Here is a 13,280-nt window from a genome sequence, read left to right as displayed (position 1 = left end):
AATAAAAAAAATCTTAAAAAAAAAAAAAAAAGCCTGTCTTGTTATTAAGAAAAGACCTGCTCTGTTCTATGATAAGGAGAAGCATGCCTCCTCCTTCTGCTCTCTCTGCAGCTTCTGTTTTTTACCTCTTTCCCTCTGCATTCTGCATATTGCTCTCTAAATTTTTTAAGCTGCCCTATAATTTCTGACTTATTCCGGGAATTCTGAGTTCTCCTTCTAATCTTCCTCTCTCCTCCTGCTCTGATGTCACAATGCCCTCGCTCCTAGTGCCTTACTCCAGAGCTTTCTCTCCAATGCTATAGCCCCAGTGTGAGCTTTCCTAGTCTTTTGTTCCTTTGCTAGGAGAATAGATACATGGTTTTTCCAAGTATCCTTTAAAAAAAAAAAAGTTCATGGAAGTTCAAACATAAATTCAAATCATAAATTGAATAAGTTTACAACAGAGCATGTTTACATGCATATCCATTAAGAGTAATTAAATGGCTAAACGTTGATCATCTTTCATCAGTTCTACAGATTCATGGAGAGTTAAAGACCATAACTTTTGTGACTAAATTATTAGTGAAGTTTTGTATAGGTAAACCCAGTCAATATTTTATCTTCGGTCCTTGCACCTCTAGTATAGCCTCAGTTCCCTTTCTATGACCTTTGGGTAATGGTTTGACAACCTTTTGGCATGTGCTCTTAAGTTGCAGATGCCTGCTTACTATCTCAGAAGCAATTCACTTGTGCTACTTGAAGACTGGCAGAGTTCTCGTTGCAGTTTTGATATCAGCGAGGACCTAATAGCAGTCCTATTATAAAAGAGCTTAATAATTACTGATATAATTTTAAGAATTCTTATAGAATCATCATTAAGAATTGAGGCATCATCTGTTTGTCTATAAAGCATCACTATAAGACAGTACACCTTCGCTGTGCAGAGATTTGCTCAACCTACTGATAACAGGAAAAGCATATTAATAGCAGGAATCTTTCCTAAAATAAATTTCTCCTCCATCTTGCCTAAAGGAGCAAATCCATCGTAGATATTAATCCACAGAATCCATGGTGAACCATCTCAGGAAGGTCACCCGCTAGCTTTTAGCTCCTCCTAGGTGGCTCCTGGCAGGTTCCTCTAGTATGCCCCTTTTGGGTTTTTTGTTTGTTTGGTTTTTTTGTTTGTTTGTTTGTTTTCTGCTTTTTTTCTTTAGACTGGCTAGACTCCTATTGCACTCTCCTCTTTCCCAGATGACCCTAGGTTATGTCAAGTTGACAGTTACCTGTCACATCAGAGTTTTGGTTTTGCTTTCATTTCCCTCTTGTTTACAATATGAAGCTGAGATTTACTACAACAGTATGGTTTGGTTTCCTTCCAGGCTCTGTAACATAAAGTAAGGTATATAGTGTTCATGGTTAACTGTATCAATAGCTTGAGAAACGCTTGTTCCCCCTGTGCTTTTTATATATGTCCTGATTCTGATCGTGTCATTGCAGGGCCCACTGTCATTCAAGGATGTGGCTGTGGCCTTCACCCAGGAGGAGTGGCAGCAGCTAGACCCTGAGGAGAGGACAACATACAGGGATGTGATGCTGGAGACCTACAGCAACCTCGTCTCTGTGGGTGAGGGTCACTTGCTTCCTAAACACTGTGAACTTAGTGACTTGCTTTGAGTTTGAAGGAACAAGTGCTGACTCTTAGTCCTTTAGGGTAGACATTGGGTGTATCTTTACTGCTCCACTGAAAGATCCTATGTGTTTTCTCCATTGTGGTGCTGGAGGTTGAACCCGGAGCCTCCTGTATGTTAGGTGTGTTAGCTACAGCCCGATACACAAAAAGGCTCTGATTTTACTTGATAAATGCAGGCAAAGCATTATGTAACTTGTGGTGCAGCTTCCTATACCACAGTGGCTCTGTAGCCAGTGAGTCCAAACCCTTCTCCTTTTCTTGTTAACAGGGTATGACATTACCAAGCCAAACGTGATTATTAAGTTGGAGCAGGGAGAAGAGCCCTGGACAGTGGACGGTGACCACCGTGCTCAGAGGCACTTGAGTAAGTGAAGAGAGTGAAATTTTAAAAAATGCTCCTTTTTAAATTAATTGATTTTGTAGGGGACGCTTCTGAAACCTGATGCTTTATAGCAAGCAAAATCCAGAAACGTGGAGATTTATTTGTATTCAGAATTAAGGAAAAAACTATGAGGAGAGAAGACATAGCAGGTTAGGGGATGTAAGTCAGGACATGGAAAGGAGATTAAAGAATGAACGTAGTGAGCATTTGCTTGGGTCACAAATGTCCAAGCCCTGGTTGTGGGACTCTAAGTGGGAGGAACATGAAACTTTCAGAATGCTTTTACTAATGTGTGCAGTCAGAAGGCAAAGATTTCACTGAGTGTGGTGGTTCAGGTCTGTAGTCCCAAAGCTCCAAGGAAGGCAGGTAAATTGCTGAAAGTTTTATTTAGCCCAGGCTGGGCTAAATAAAAACACACTGTTTGAAACAAAAACAAAAGCAAAGATTTCAGAAGTGACTAAGCTGTAATCTCCCATGAGATGTAGACCCATTGATGTAAATGCAGAAGTGTCTAAGGTGCCAGTCTTCTTGTGTGGTGATGTATTACCATTTGATAGAAATGGCAGTCTGGGTTTCCCAAACATAGACCATATTAGAACATTTCTTTTTCACATGCCCAGTAATTATTTTCCTCTGCTTCGCTTTGCTGCGAGTCCTCCCACTGCGAGTCCTCCCGTGTCTGTCTGCGTCTAGTGCCCTTTCAGTAACTGCTTTCTGCTCATCATTTCTTAGGTTAATCTTTGTAACGTAGGGTGCTTGTTTCCATTGTACATTGGTTCTCTTCCCATTTCTTACCCATCCCCACACACACCTACACACAGATTACAGATTATAAATCAAAGGAGAAGGAGACCTGTACATTTTGTACACACAGATTGTCTGCAAATCTGACATTTAGGTGCCACCCCCATCTGTAGCTTGTATACTCATGTTGATAACATTTGTTCAATCTCATTCCTTTTCATTTGTTCAATCTCATTCCTTTTCAGCAATCAGTAAAGTTTATGATCCCAGAGAAGGAATCCAGGAAAATGGCCAGAAACATCTGCAGTGCGGTGATAATCTCCACCCCTGGAGAGTGGAGGAGGGGGTTGCATTTGATGAAGCCTGCACCCTAGAACCAACCCTCACTTCCCCTAGCTCAGGCGCTCACTGCTGTGTCTCCTGTGGGGAGACTCTGGAGTCTGTTTCAGAACTGATTAGCAGTGACGGAAGCTATGCAGTGGAAAAGTCCAGCATGTGTTTTGAGTGTGGGAAAGCATACAGAGAAAACCCTGATGACTTTAACCAAGGCGAGGGTAATGCCTCTCAACACAATGAACGTATTTTGCAGAAAATCACCATTTTGGAGAAACCCTTTGATTATGAGTGCATGGAAGCCTTAGATAGTGAAAGTGTTTTCATGGTTCATGAGAGAGCTTATATGGGGGAGAAGCCCTATGAATGGGATGATTCTGGACCAGATTTCATCCAAATATCGGACTTCAGTACATATCCGAGATCACAGATGGAACTGAAGCCCTTCGAATGTACGCAGTGTGGGAAGTCCTTCTGTAAGAAGTCCAAATTCATCATCCATCAGAGAGCTCACACAGGAGAAAAACCATATGCTTGTAGTGTGTGCGGAAAGTCCTTTAGTCAAAAGGGAACCCTCACTGTACATCGGCGGTCACATTTAGAAGAAAAGCCCTATAAGTGTAATGAGTGTGGGAAGACCTTCTGTCAGAAGTTACACCTCACACAGCACCAGAGAACTCATTCAGGAGAGAAGCCCTATGAATGTAGTGAGTGCGGAAAGACCTTCTGCCAGAAGACACACCTCACACTACATCAGAGGAATCATTCAGGGGAGAGGCCCTATCCATGTAGTGAATGCGGGAAATCCTTCTCCCGGAAGTCTGCCCTCAATGACCATCAGAGAACACACACAGGAGAGAAGCTTTATAAGTGTAATGAGTGTGGTAAATCCTACTACCGGAAGTCCACCCTCATTACACACCAGAGAACACACACAGGGGAGAAGCCCTATCAGTGTAGTGAGTGTGGGAAATTCTTCTCTCGGGTGTCGTACCTCACCATACACTATCGGAGCCATTTAGAAGAGAAACCTTACGAGTGTACAGAATGTGGGAAAACCTTCAATCTAAACTCCGCTTTCATTAGGCACCGGAAGGTCCATGCAGAAGAGAGAGCGCAGGAGTGCGGTGAGTGTGGGAAGCCATCCCAGCTGCAGTGTCTCCCTGATCACGCAGATGACCTAGGAGAGAAGCGCTATGAGTGTAATGAGTGTGGGAAGACCTTCCTTGACAACTCAGCCTTCGATAGGCACCAGTCCGTTCCCGAAGGGGAGAAAACTTATGAGTGTAACATATGCGGGAAGTCCTTCTCTGATTTGTCATGCTACACTGTGCATTACAGAGGTCATTCTGAAGAGAAACCCTTTGGGTGCAGCGAATGTGGGAAAACATTCTCTCATAACTCATCCCTCTTTAGACATCAAAGGGTACACACAGGAGAGAAGCCGTACGAGTGTTTTGAATGTGGAAAGTTCTTCTCTCAGAAGTCGTATCTCACTATCCATCACCGGATCCATTCAGGAGAGAAGCCCTATGAATGTAGCAAGTGTGGGAAAGTGTTCTCTCGGATGTCAAACCTCACGGTACACTATCGAAGCCATTCAGGAGAGAAGCCGTATGAATGCAATGAGTGTGGGAAAGTCTTTTCTCAGAAGTCGTACCTCACTGTGCATTACCGGACTCATTCAGGAGAGAAACCTTATGAATGTAATGAATGTGGGAAAAAATTCCACCACAGATCAGCCTTCAATAGCCATCAGAGAATTCACAAAAGAGGCACTGTAACTGTACTCAATGTAGAAAATCTCTGACATCTCAATTTAAAAAAAAGAACATTTGGTTATACTGAACATTGGAAGCCCAATAGGTAGTCAGGGGTGGATTTTTCCCCCAATTTTCAGTATATGTGGTGCTGGGAACTGGGTATGGGCCTTTGCATTCTGTAGACATTCTTCACTGAGCTCACCTCAGCAATCACATGTTGAGCATCCATGCTCACTCTTAAGTGTGAAGTCCTAAAACAGAGTCCACTTTAACTGAGTTCTCAGAGAGGAGTCTGTAAAGATTTGGCAAGAAGCAAACCATGACCATATAATTTATGGGGGCTAGGTAATTTTTTACAGGAGTGAACCTTTGAAAGTATTTGATATTTATTTTTTATTTAAGTTGAATTTATACATCAGGGAGTTTTTGCTGAGGACTTTTCAGCTGATGAGTGTAACTCACCTTGGAAATGCACGCTAAAAGCCATATTTCTGATGTTATGACAGGTGTTTATAGAAAAGATGCAAGAAACTATGAGTTCTGAATAAACTTATAAAATGAAATTATAAAGCCATCAGTTGACCCTGAGGGTGACTAGAAATGCGGCACCTCTGCTGTTCTAGAAGTGTAATTGAATAGTGACTCTATGCAATGTTTTGCAATCTCAGCTTTGAATAATTTGTGAGAACATGATATCAAGGATTAAAATGACTGTTACCATGGGTATATGGGTGGAATAGGCTATCTGATAGGGAAGTACATAGTTTTCTATGTCGGTGCTTACCAGTAGAGTGGTTTTTGTAAAAAATTTTCAACTGGAATTGAGCAAAAAAAATTTTAAAATACTATTTTGATAAACTATGCTGTCTTAGTCAGTGTTCTGTTCCTGTGGAGAAACACTGTGGCCGTGGAAGTTCTTGGAAAGGTAAACATCTCATTGGGGCTGCTCTGAACTCTAGCTCAGAGGTTTAGTCCACTGTAATGGTGGGGAGCACCATGCCAGCATGCAGGCAGAGAGGTAGCTGAAAGTACCACATCAGAATCAACAGGCAACAGGGAGAGAGAGACCTGACTCGAGTGTTTGAAACCCCCAAACCTACCCCCTAGTGACATACTTCCTCTAGCAGGGCAACAAGTATTCCAACAAGGTCATACCTGGTGCCATCTCCTAATGACCCAAGATCCAAATACATGAGCCTATGGCAGCCATTCCTATCCAAACCACCACATGTGCATATCTAACTTGGGGTTTTCTATGCCCATTTCACCAGGAGAGTGTATGTACTGTAAAAACACTGTTGTTTCTGTTTCTTGCCTCATTTCCAGGGCTTTAGAACACAGTGTTCTTCTATCAGACATTTTCTGGTTGATACTTTTTGGCATAATCCCTTGCTAAAAGAGTTTGGCTGTCTACCATTTCTCCATGTGAGAATCCCAAGTGAGCAATTTATATCAATAATCATGATCCTCTTCTGATTGGCAGTACAGTCGCCTCTCATTGCCCACAGTAGATGTGTCCCAAGACTCCCTAGTCAGTACTTGAAGCAAAATAGTCCCAAACCATAAGTACTGTGGTTCTGCAACACTTTAATGTGGTCGCAGAGACAGCTGCTTAGGTGGGCAAGTCATGAATGCAATGTGGAATCCCTGGACAAGATGATTGACACTCAGTGAGATTTCCTTAACACTCCAGAGATGATATCGACTTACACCTCAAGAATTGAGGGCTGAGGATAGGGTTCAGTAGGAAGGCTGTCTTAGTCAGGGTTTCTATTCCTGCACAAACATCATGACCAAGAAACAAGTTTGGGAGGGAAGGGTTTATTCAGCTTACTTCCACATTGCTGTTGATCACCAAAGGAAGTCAGGACTGGAACTCAAGCAGGTCAGGAAGCAGGAGCTGATGCAGAGCCCATGGAGGGATATTCCTTACTGGCTTGCTTCCCCTGGCTTGCTCAGCTTACTTTCTTATAGAACCCAAGATTACCAGCCCAGGGATGGTTCCACCCACAAGGGGCCCTCTCCCTTTGATCACTAATTGAGAAAAAGCCTTACAGTTGGATCTCATGGAGGCAATTTCCCAACTGAAGCTCCCTTCTCTGTGATAACTCCAGCCTGTGTCAAGTTGGCACACAAAACCAGCCAGTACAAAGGCCCTTACCTAGACGGCATGAGGCCATGTTTGATTTCTAATACTCCTCTCCCCCCATTGTTAATCTGCTTCTACTTAGTATGTTTGCACTGTGATTGGCAGCCCATCCCACAGATAACCAAGACTACAGAAAGTCAGGCTTGAGGTTAGAAGGAGACTCTATCATAACTTGATTTTAGGGGCTATAGGACCAGGACCCAGATGAACTAGATGCAGATGCTTGTTCTGTAAATGGTGGTCAACCAGATCTGCCCAACTCCAAGAATACAGAGATAGTTGAATATTCCAAAAGCTAACAGTTACAAAAAAATTCATGTGAAATATTATCATCATAGTGAAGTATAGAGAAGAACCCCCTTAGACAAAAGGTCTAACTAAGCCAGTATGGGCACCATACAGAACAGTGCAATATTGACACTTAATAAAACATGGCCTACCACTAGTGAGTGAGCTTATGTGATGCTGCTATACAGGAAGACCTGGCCAGGTAAATGAGGAGGGAAAGGAAAGTAACAATCAGTGAAGGAGTGGGACTTTTCTCTGGCATGACCTTCACATAGCACATTCCAGGGGATATTCAGATATTAGAGTTATAAATAATGAGGAAACTGAACAATGTCCTTACATACAAGGTCATTTTAAAACACTGGAGTTTTCAAGAAAAAAAGCATAAATTATTTTGAGAGCAATGCCTATTTATAATACTCAAGTACATAAGGAAAAATAAATTTTCAAGAATTGCGTCTAGGAAAAAAATGTGGGCACACAGTAGAGCCTCTTGTGATCTCGTGTGTGTGTGTTTTTTTTGTGTGTTTTTGGTTTTTTGTGTTTTTGGTTTTTTTCGAGACAGGGTTTCTCTGTGTAGTCCTGGCTGTTCTGGAACTCACTCTGTAGACCAGGCTGGCCTCGAACTCAGAAATCCGCCTGCCTCTGCCTCCCAAGTGCTGGGATTAAATGTGTGTGCCACCCCCACCCGGCATAAATAATACTGTAGCTATCTTCAGATGCACCAGAAGAGGGCATCAGATCTCATTATGGGTGGTTGTGAGCCACTGTATAGTTGTCTGGATTTGAACTCAGGACATTCGGAACCTCTTGTGGTTTTCAAGAGAAGCTCCAAGGGATGTCAGTTTCCCCTGTAAGCCCACATGTAGTGAACTCTCAAACCTAGTTATTTCATGGAAATGAACATGCTGAATCTAAGACATAGAGCCAACAGATTAATAATTACTGAAGCTAACTTGTGAAATAGAAGTGCTTGAGTGTAGAGGCTGGAGAGAGGCAGCTTAGCAGTTAGAGTGTGTGTGTGCTTGCAGAAAGCCTGAGCTATGCTCCTAGTGTCCATGTGGGATGGCTCACAACCACCCATTGTGAATTGGAGGTAATTTCAACTCCAGGGCATGCAACATGCTCTTTTCTGTGGGCAAGTGCAATTATGTAAACACAAACACATACAATAAACACAATTAGAAGTGTGTTTAAAAAAAATTGAGTGTGGTGACTTCAGGCCTGCAATCCCAGCACAGAAGAGGCAGGAGTGCTATGACCTGGGTAACAAAAGTGTGTGTATATATAGTGAGACCCTGCATCAAAACAGAATAAAGCAATTGCTACTCACCAGTGTTGAAATGTTGTAAAGCCATAGATACTATGGCATAAGAGTAAATTGACCATGAGAATAGGACATTATTCAGGTCCTGGAAACATGAGTCATCTGTCTTAATGAGTGACACTTAAGAGGCAAAGATGTCACTTCTGTTTGAAGCGTTTCCAGTTGTGTGTATAATGAACAGTAAAACCAAATTAGGTGGTTTGTTTATGAAGTGTAAAATAATATCAGAATACGAGGGGCATACATGGTGATCATTCCCAGTGAGCCCAGCACTGACAGGCAGAGGCAAGTAGACTTCAGCTTGATCCACAACGCAAGTCCCAGGCCAGTCAGGACTGTGTAGTGAGACCTTGCCACAGAAAATTTAGGAGGTTTTGTACCTTTAGTGCATGCAGTATCCTAAGCAAGATTGAGAATGTTTTAAAGCATAAAGGTTTAATTGGATTATACTGAGTTGAATTTGTGGTTAGCAAGACACTATTAAAGAAAGTGGAGGGTAGGGAATGGAGCCATTGCTCATTCCTGAAGAGTACTTAATGCTCTCAAAGGGGACTTGACTAGAGCATCTCTTAACACCTGTAACTCTAGTTCCACACCCAGCAGCACTGGTCTCTGCATTCACCTGAACATACACAGGCACAATTTTAAATAATTGTTAGGTGAGTGGGATGGGCTGGTGAGATGACTCAGCATTTAAGAGCACTTACTGCTCTTCCAGACCTCAGGTAAGCTCTTATTACCCACAATGGGTGGCTCACAACCATCTTTAACTTAACTTCCAAGGGATCTGACACCCTCTTCTGGACTCCATGGGCATCTGCGCTCATGTGTGCATCACACATGTGACATTAAGAATACATCATTTTAAGTTTAGGTAACTGGGAAGGTTGACTATTCTTGCAGTTCATATGGTGAAGAAAAGGTATTGTGTGGGGAGCCGCATCTGCCACCATATATATATATATTGAACACCTGGTCTCCGGCCAGAGCAGAGAGCATTGAGATAAACAAGCCTTAGTTGGAAAAGCTGTGTGCCTCTAGTTTATGATGCAAGCTGGCATGATTTCTCGTAGCCTATTATGCTTTGCCACGTAGCCGATGCTGATTGGGACCAGGGAAAGTATTTAACACACAAGGGCTGGGGGCTGGGAGAGTAGAATAGTAAGTATGTAGTATAGTAAGTAAGAGATAAGAAGAATTAGGAGTAAGTATGTAGAATTAGGGCTGGTGATGGGTTAGAAGAAGAATTAGGAGTAAGTATGTAGAATTAGGGCTGGTGATGGGTTAGGAGAGATTTAGAAGTAAGTATGTAGAATTAGGAATAAGTATGTAACTAATAAGATGTAACTAATAAGATGTAAGTAGTAATAAGTAAGATGTAAGAAGAAGATATAGAAGAATATAAAAGAAGCTAGCTAGAGAAGAAGTAAAAATGAAGGTTCCTGATTAAACTGCATGGAGAAGGGCTCAGTGTTTGCCTCCTTATTTCCTCTGGACGGGTAAAGCAGCCGACAGTATTGGTAAACTTTTTCAGTAAGGAGCCAGTTAGTAAATACTGTGGCTTTTGTCCTAGCTCAGCTGCTTAGCTTTCCTCTTGTAATAGGCAGACAATTCCATATTGTACACAGACAATGGTGCATGGCTATTTCTCACTGAGCCTTTATTCACAAACATAAGGACAGTCAGAAGCAGGCCTAGAGCTCCTGGTTTCCTGGGATTTTATCTGGAACATATAAAGAATACCTAATCAATAGGAGGAGAATATAAGCAAAAGACATGGCCAACCATCCACATCACGAAAGGAGAAAAAAAAAGACTATAGAGCAATACATATGTGAGAAGATGTTTTACCTCAATTATCAAGGGACTACAGATTAAAAACCCAACCACTGAGGTCTGTGAGATAGTTGCATAGTCCTATGACCCAGGACTATGGTAGAAGGAAGAAACCTGACTTCTAAAAGGACTCTTCTGAGTTTCACACACTGTATGGCACATGTATCTCCACACTTTCACATCATACACAATCATTTAAAAACACATTCACTGAAATAGTTAAACTAGAGGCACAAAAAGAAAAAAAAAAAAAGAAAAGAAAAGAAAGCGCCAGGTGGTGGTGGCGCACACCTTTAATCTCAGCACTTGGGAGGCAGAGGCAGGCAGATTTCTGAGTTCGAGGCCAGCCTGGTCTACAGAGTGAGCTCCAGAACAACCAGGGCTACACAGAGAAACCCTGCCTCGAAAACCAAACCAAACCAACCAACCAACCAAAACCCAAAAAACCACACCAAAGAACAGGTATTTGCAAGAATCTTTCAACAAGAATTTTCAGCAGCAAGAATCTCAACATGAACTTTAAAAAAAAAAAAAGATATTTATTTTTAATTTGTGCATATATGTATGTGCCGTGTGTGTGCAGGTGCCTTTGGAGGACAGAAAGGGGTATTGGATCCCCTGAAACTGGAGTTACAAGCAGCTGTGAGCCTCCTCACATGGGTGCTGAGAACCAAACTTCATTCCTCTCCAAACACTAAAAGTTACCTAGCTACCCCTCTGGCCCTGGAACAGGACATATGATAAATCACTTTGGAAAACTTTTACTTAAGCATTGTCTTAGTTAGGTTTTCATTGCTGGGAAGGGACACCATGACCAAGGCAACTCTTATACAGAAAGACATAATCAGGGCTGGCTTACAGGTTCAGAGGTTCAGACCATTATCGTCACGAAAGCAGGCAGACAGGCAGACATGGTGCTGGAGGAGCCGAGAGTTCTACATCTTGATCTGAAGGCAGCCAGGAGGAGACTGTAACACTGCATAGCTTGAGCTATATATGAGACCTCAAATCCCACCTCCATAGTGACACACCTCCTAATAGTGCCACTCCCTATGGGCCAAGCAGAAGACCTCAATCTACGGGGGCCAAACCTGTTCGATCCACCACAAGTATGTAATTACCCTTCTACTCAAACCAGGCAGAAACACACACACTGGCACACACTCATGCACTAAAAATATACATAATATGAAACTTCTAAATAAAAACATACCAGAAGGCTCAAGGCTCACACATGGAGTGGGACAAACAGATTGAAGGAGTTCATTCCCACTGTGGAATCCTGTGACACAGTGGGAGAAGATGGAGCCCGAATAGCCACATAGCTGAATAAAGAAGCCTAGACACACGTAAGCACATGGTGCGATTCTCTGAAGGATAAGGCACAGGCAAAACCCCCATGCACTCAACAGCACACCCTCAACTAAAGCTGAGGCATACAGACAGGGGTTACATATCTGTTCCTGCAGTTGCCTGTGTATAAAGCTGATGCTGAACACCCCAATGTATTTGCACTGTGTCTTTCTCTGCAGATATGGGACCCTTTGATAAAGAGGATTTTCAAGTTCATAACTGGCTAGCCCTTGTTACCAGCCACTCACTCTGTTTCTCTGATGTCTAGCAATACACTGTGTATCAGAGTGTCGAGTTTTTATAGCTATACAGGACCCTTCTTCATGGTCACTTTTTAGCTTTGGTGGTGTCTGATACTATGTTCTGCACCTTGCCCTTGAAGCCTTGCCACCATGGTATATTTTGAATAAAATACTTGAAAAGGTCAAAGGGCCAGTAAATCTTTCCTCATTCCACATTTTTACATATGTAATATGTTTGGTACTTCAAAACGTGTCTGAATTCTCTCTTATATAGAAGCTAATGTGTATTCTTTTGTCTTCTATCATATTGGGGGTTTTGGTGGTGGTAGGTTTTTTTGTTGTGCTGTGTTGTGTTGTGTAACCATGGCTGTCCCAGAATTCACTATGAAGACCAACCTCCAACTCACAGAGCCTCGCCTGCCTCTGTGTCCCAAGTGCTGGGATTAAAGGCATGCACCCCACACCAGCTCATATCTATTATTACATTTATTCTGGATATATATATAGTGGGTGTATATGTGTGTTTGTATGTGTGTGAATCAGCTTTTATATTTCCAAACTTTGAAATTTTCACATTTCTAAATTTAAGATGTACCTCTCTTTAGGGCAAATATAACAGTGTACTTGGTTTGATGAAGAGACATGTTTAAGAAATGTTCAGGAGGCCTGCAAAGTGGTTCGTCCAGCAAAGGCTCCAGTTGTCCAACCTACCAGCTGGAACACAGTCCTTGGGACTGATAAGGCGGAAAGAAAGAACCAACTCCTGAAAGCCGTCGTCTGACCTCCACACTGGGGCCATGACACATGCGTGCCCCCATACATATGTATATAAAATAAATTAAAACCAATCTAAAAAGTTCTCAGGCAGCCGTGTGGTGTGGTCCCGGTCCTGCCTGTAATCCCAGCATTGAAGTGGGTGAAGACAGGAAGATGGCGGGGGTTGCTGGCTACCTGTTCAGCTGAGTAGCATGAGCTCCAGGTTCCAAGGAATTAGGTGAAGAGTGAAGGAAGAGGCTATCGGAATCCGCCCTCTGGCCGCTTCACAAAGACATAAGAGACGACAGAAAGAAGAAAGATGGACTCCATGTATGCAAAAGAGACGGAGAATGGACAGGAGCAAGGGGCTATAGGCCACCAGAGTTCTGGTAGTAGGTGTGCAGTGGGTGTGGTCAGAGTGGGCGGGTCAGCTCATGT

At 42.6% G+C, this 13,280-nt stretch overlaps 1 protein-coding gene across 2 annotated transcripts in view; it reads left to right on the top strand.

The window, feature by feature from the left end:
* Positions 1-5,752, top strand: part of Rbak (RB associated KRAB zinc finger) — a 9,316-nt gene extending 3,564 nt beyond the window's left edge. For both annotated transcript variants that reach the window (XM_031338609.1, XM_031338610.1), the window contains exons 3-5: positions 1,477-1,603; positions 1,938-2,033; positions 3,041-5,752. In XM_031338609.1, coding sequence (XP_031194469.1) covers positions 1,477-1,603; positions 1,938-2,033; positions 3,041-4,938 — 2,121 coding nt within the window. In that variant the 3' untranslated portion in view covers positions 4,939-5,752. The remainder of the gene's footprint in view (positions 1-1,476; positions 1,604-1,937; positions 2,034-3,040) is intronic.
* Positions 5,753-13,280: the final 7,528 nt, after the last annotated feature.

This window comes from Mastomys coucha, unplaced genomic scaffold (genome assembly GCF_008632895.1).
Source record: "Mastomys coucha isolate ucsf_1 unplaced genomic scaffold, UCSF_Mcou_1 pScaffold22, whole genome shotgun sequence".
In the NCBI taxonomy this organism is placed as follows: Eukaryota; Metazoa; Chordata; class Mammalia; order Rodentia; family Muridae; genus Mastomys; species Mastomys coucha.
This window is presented reverse-complemented; position numbering and strand designations above follow the sequence as displayed.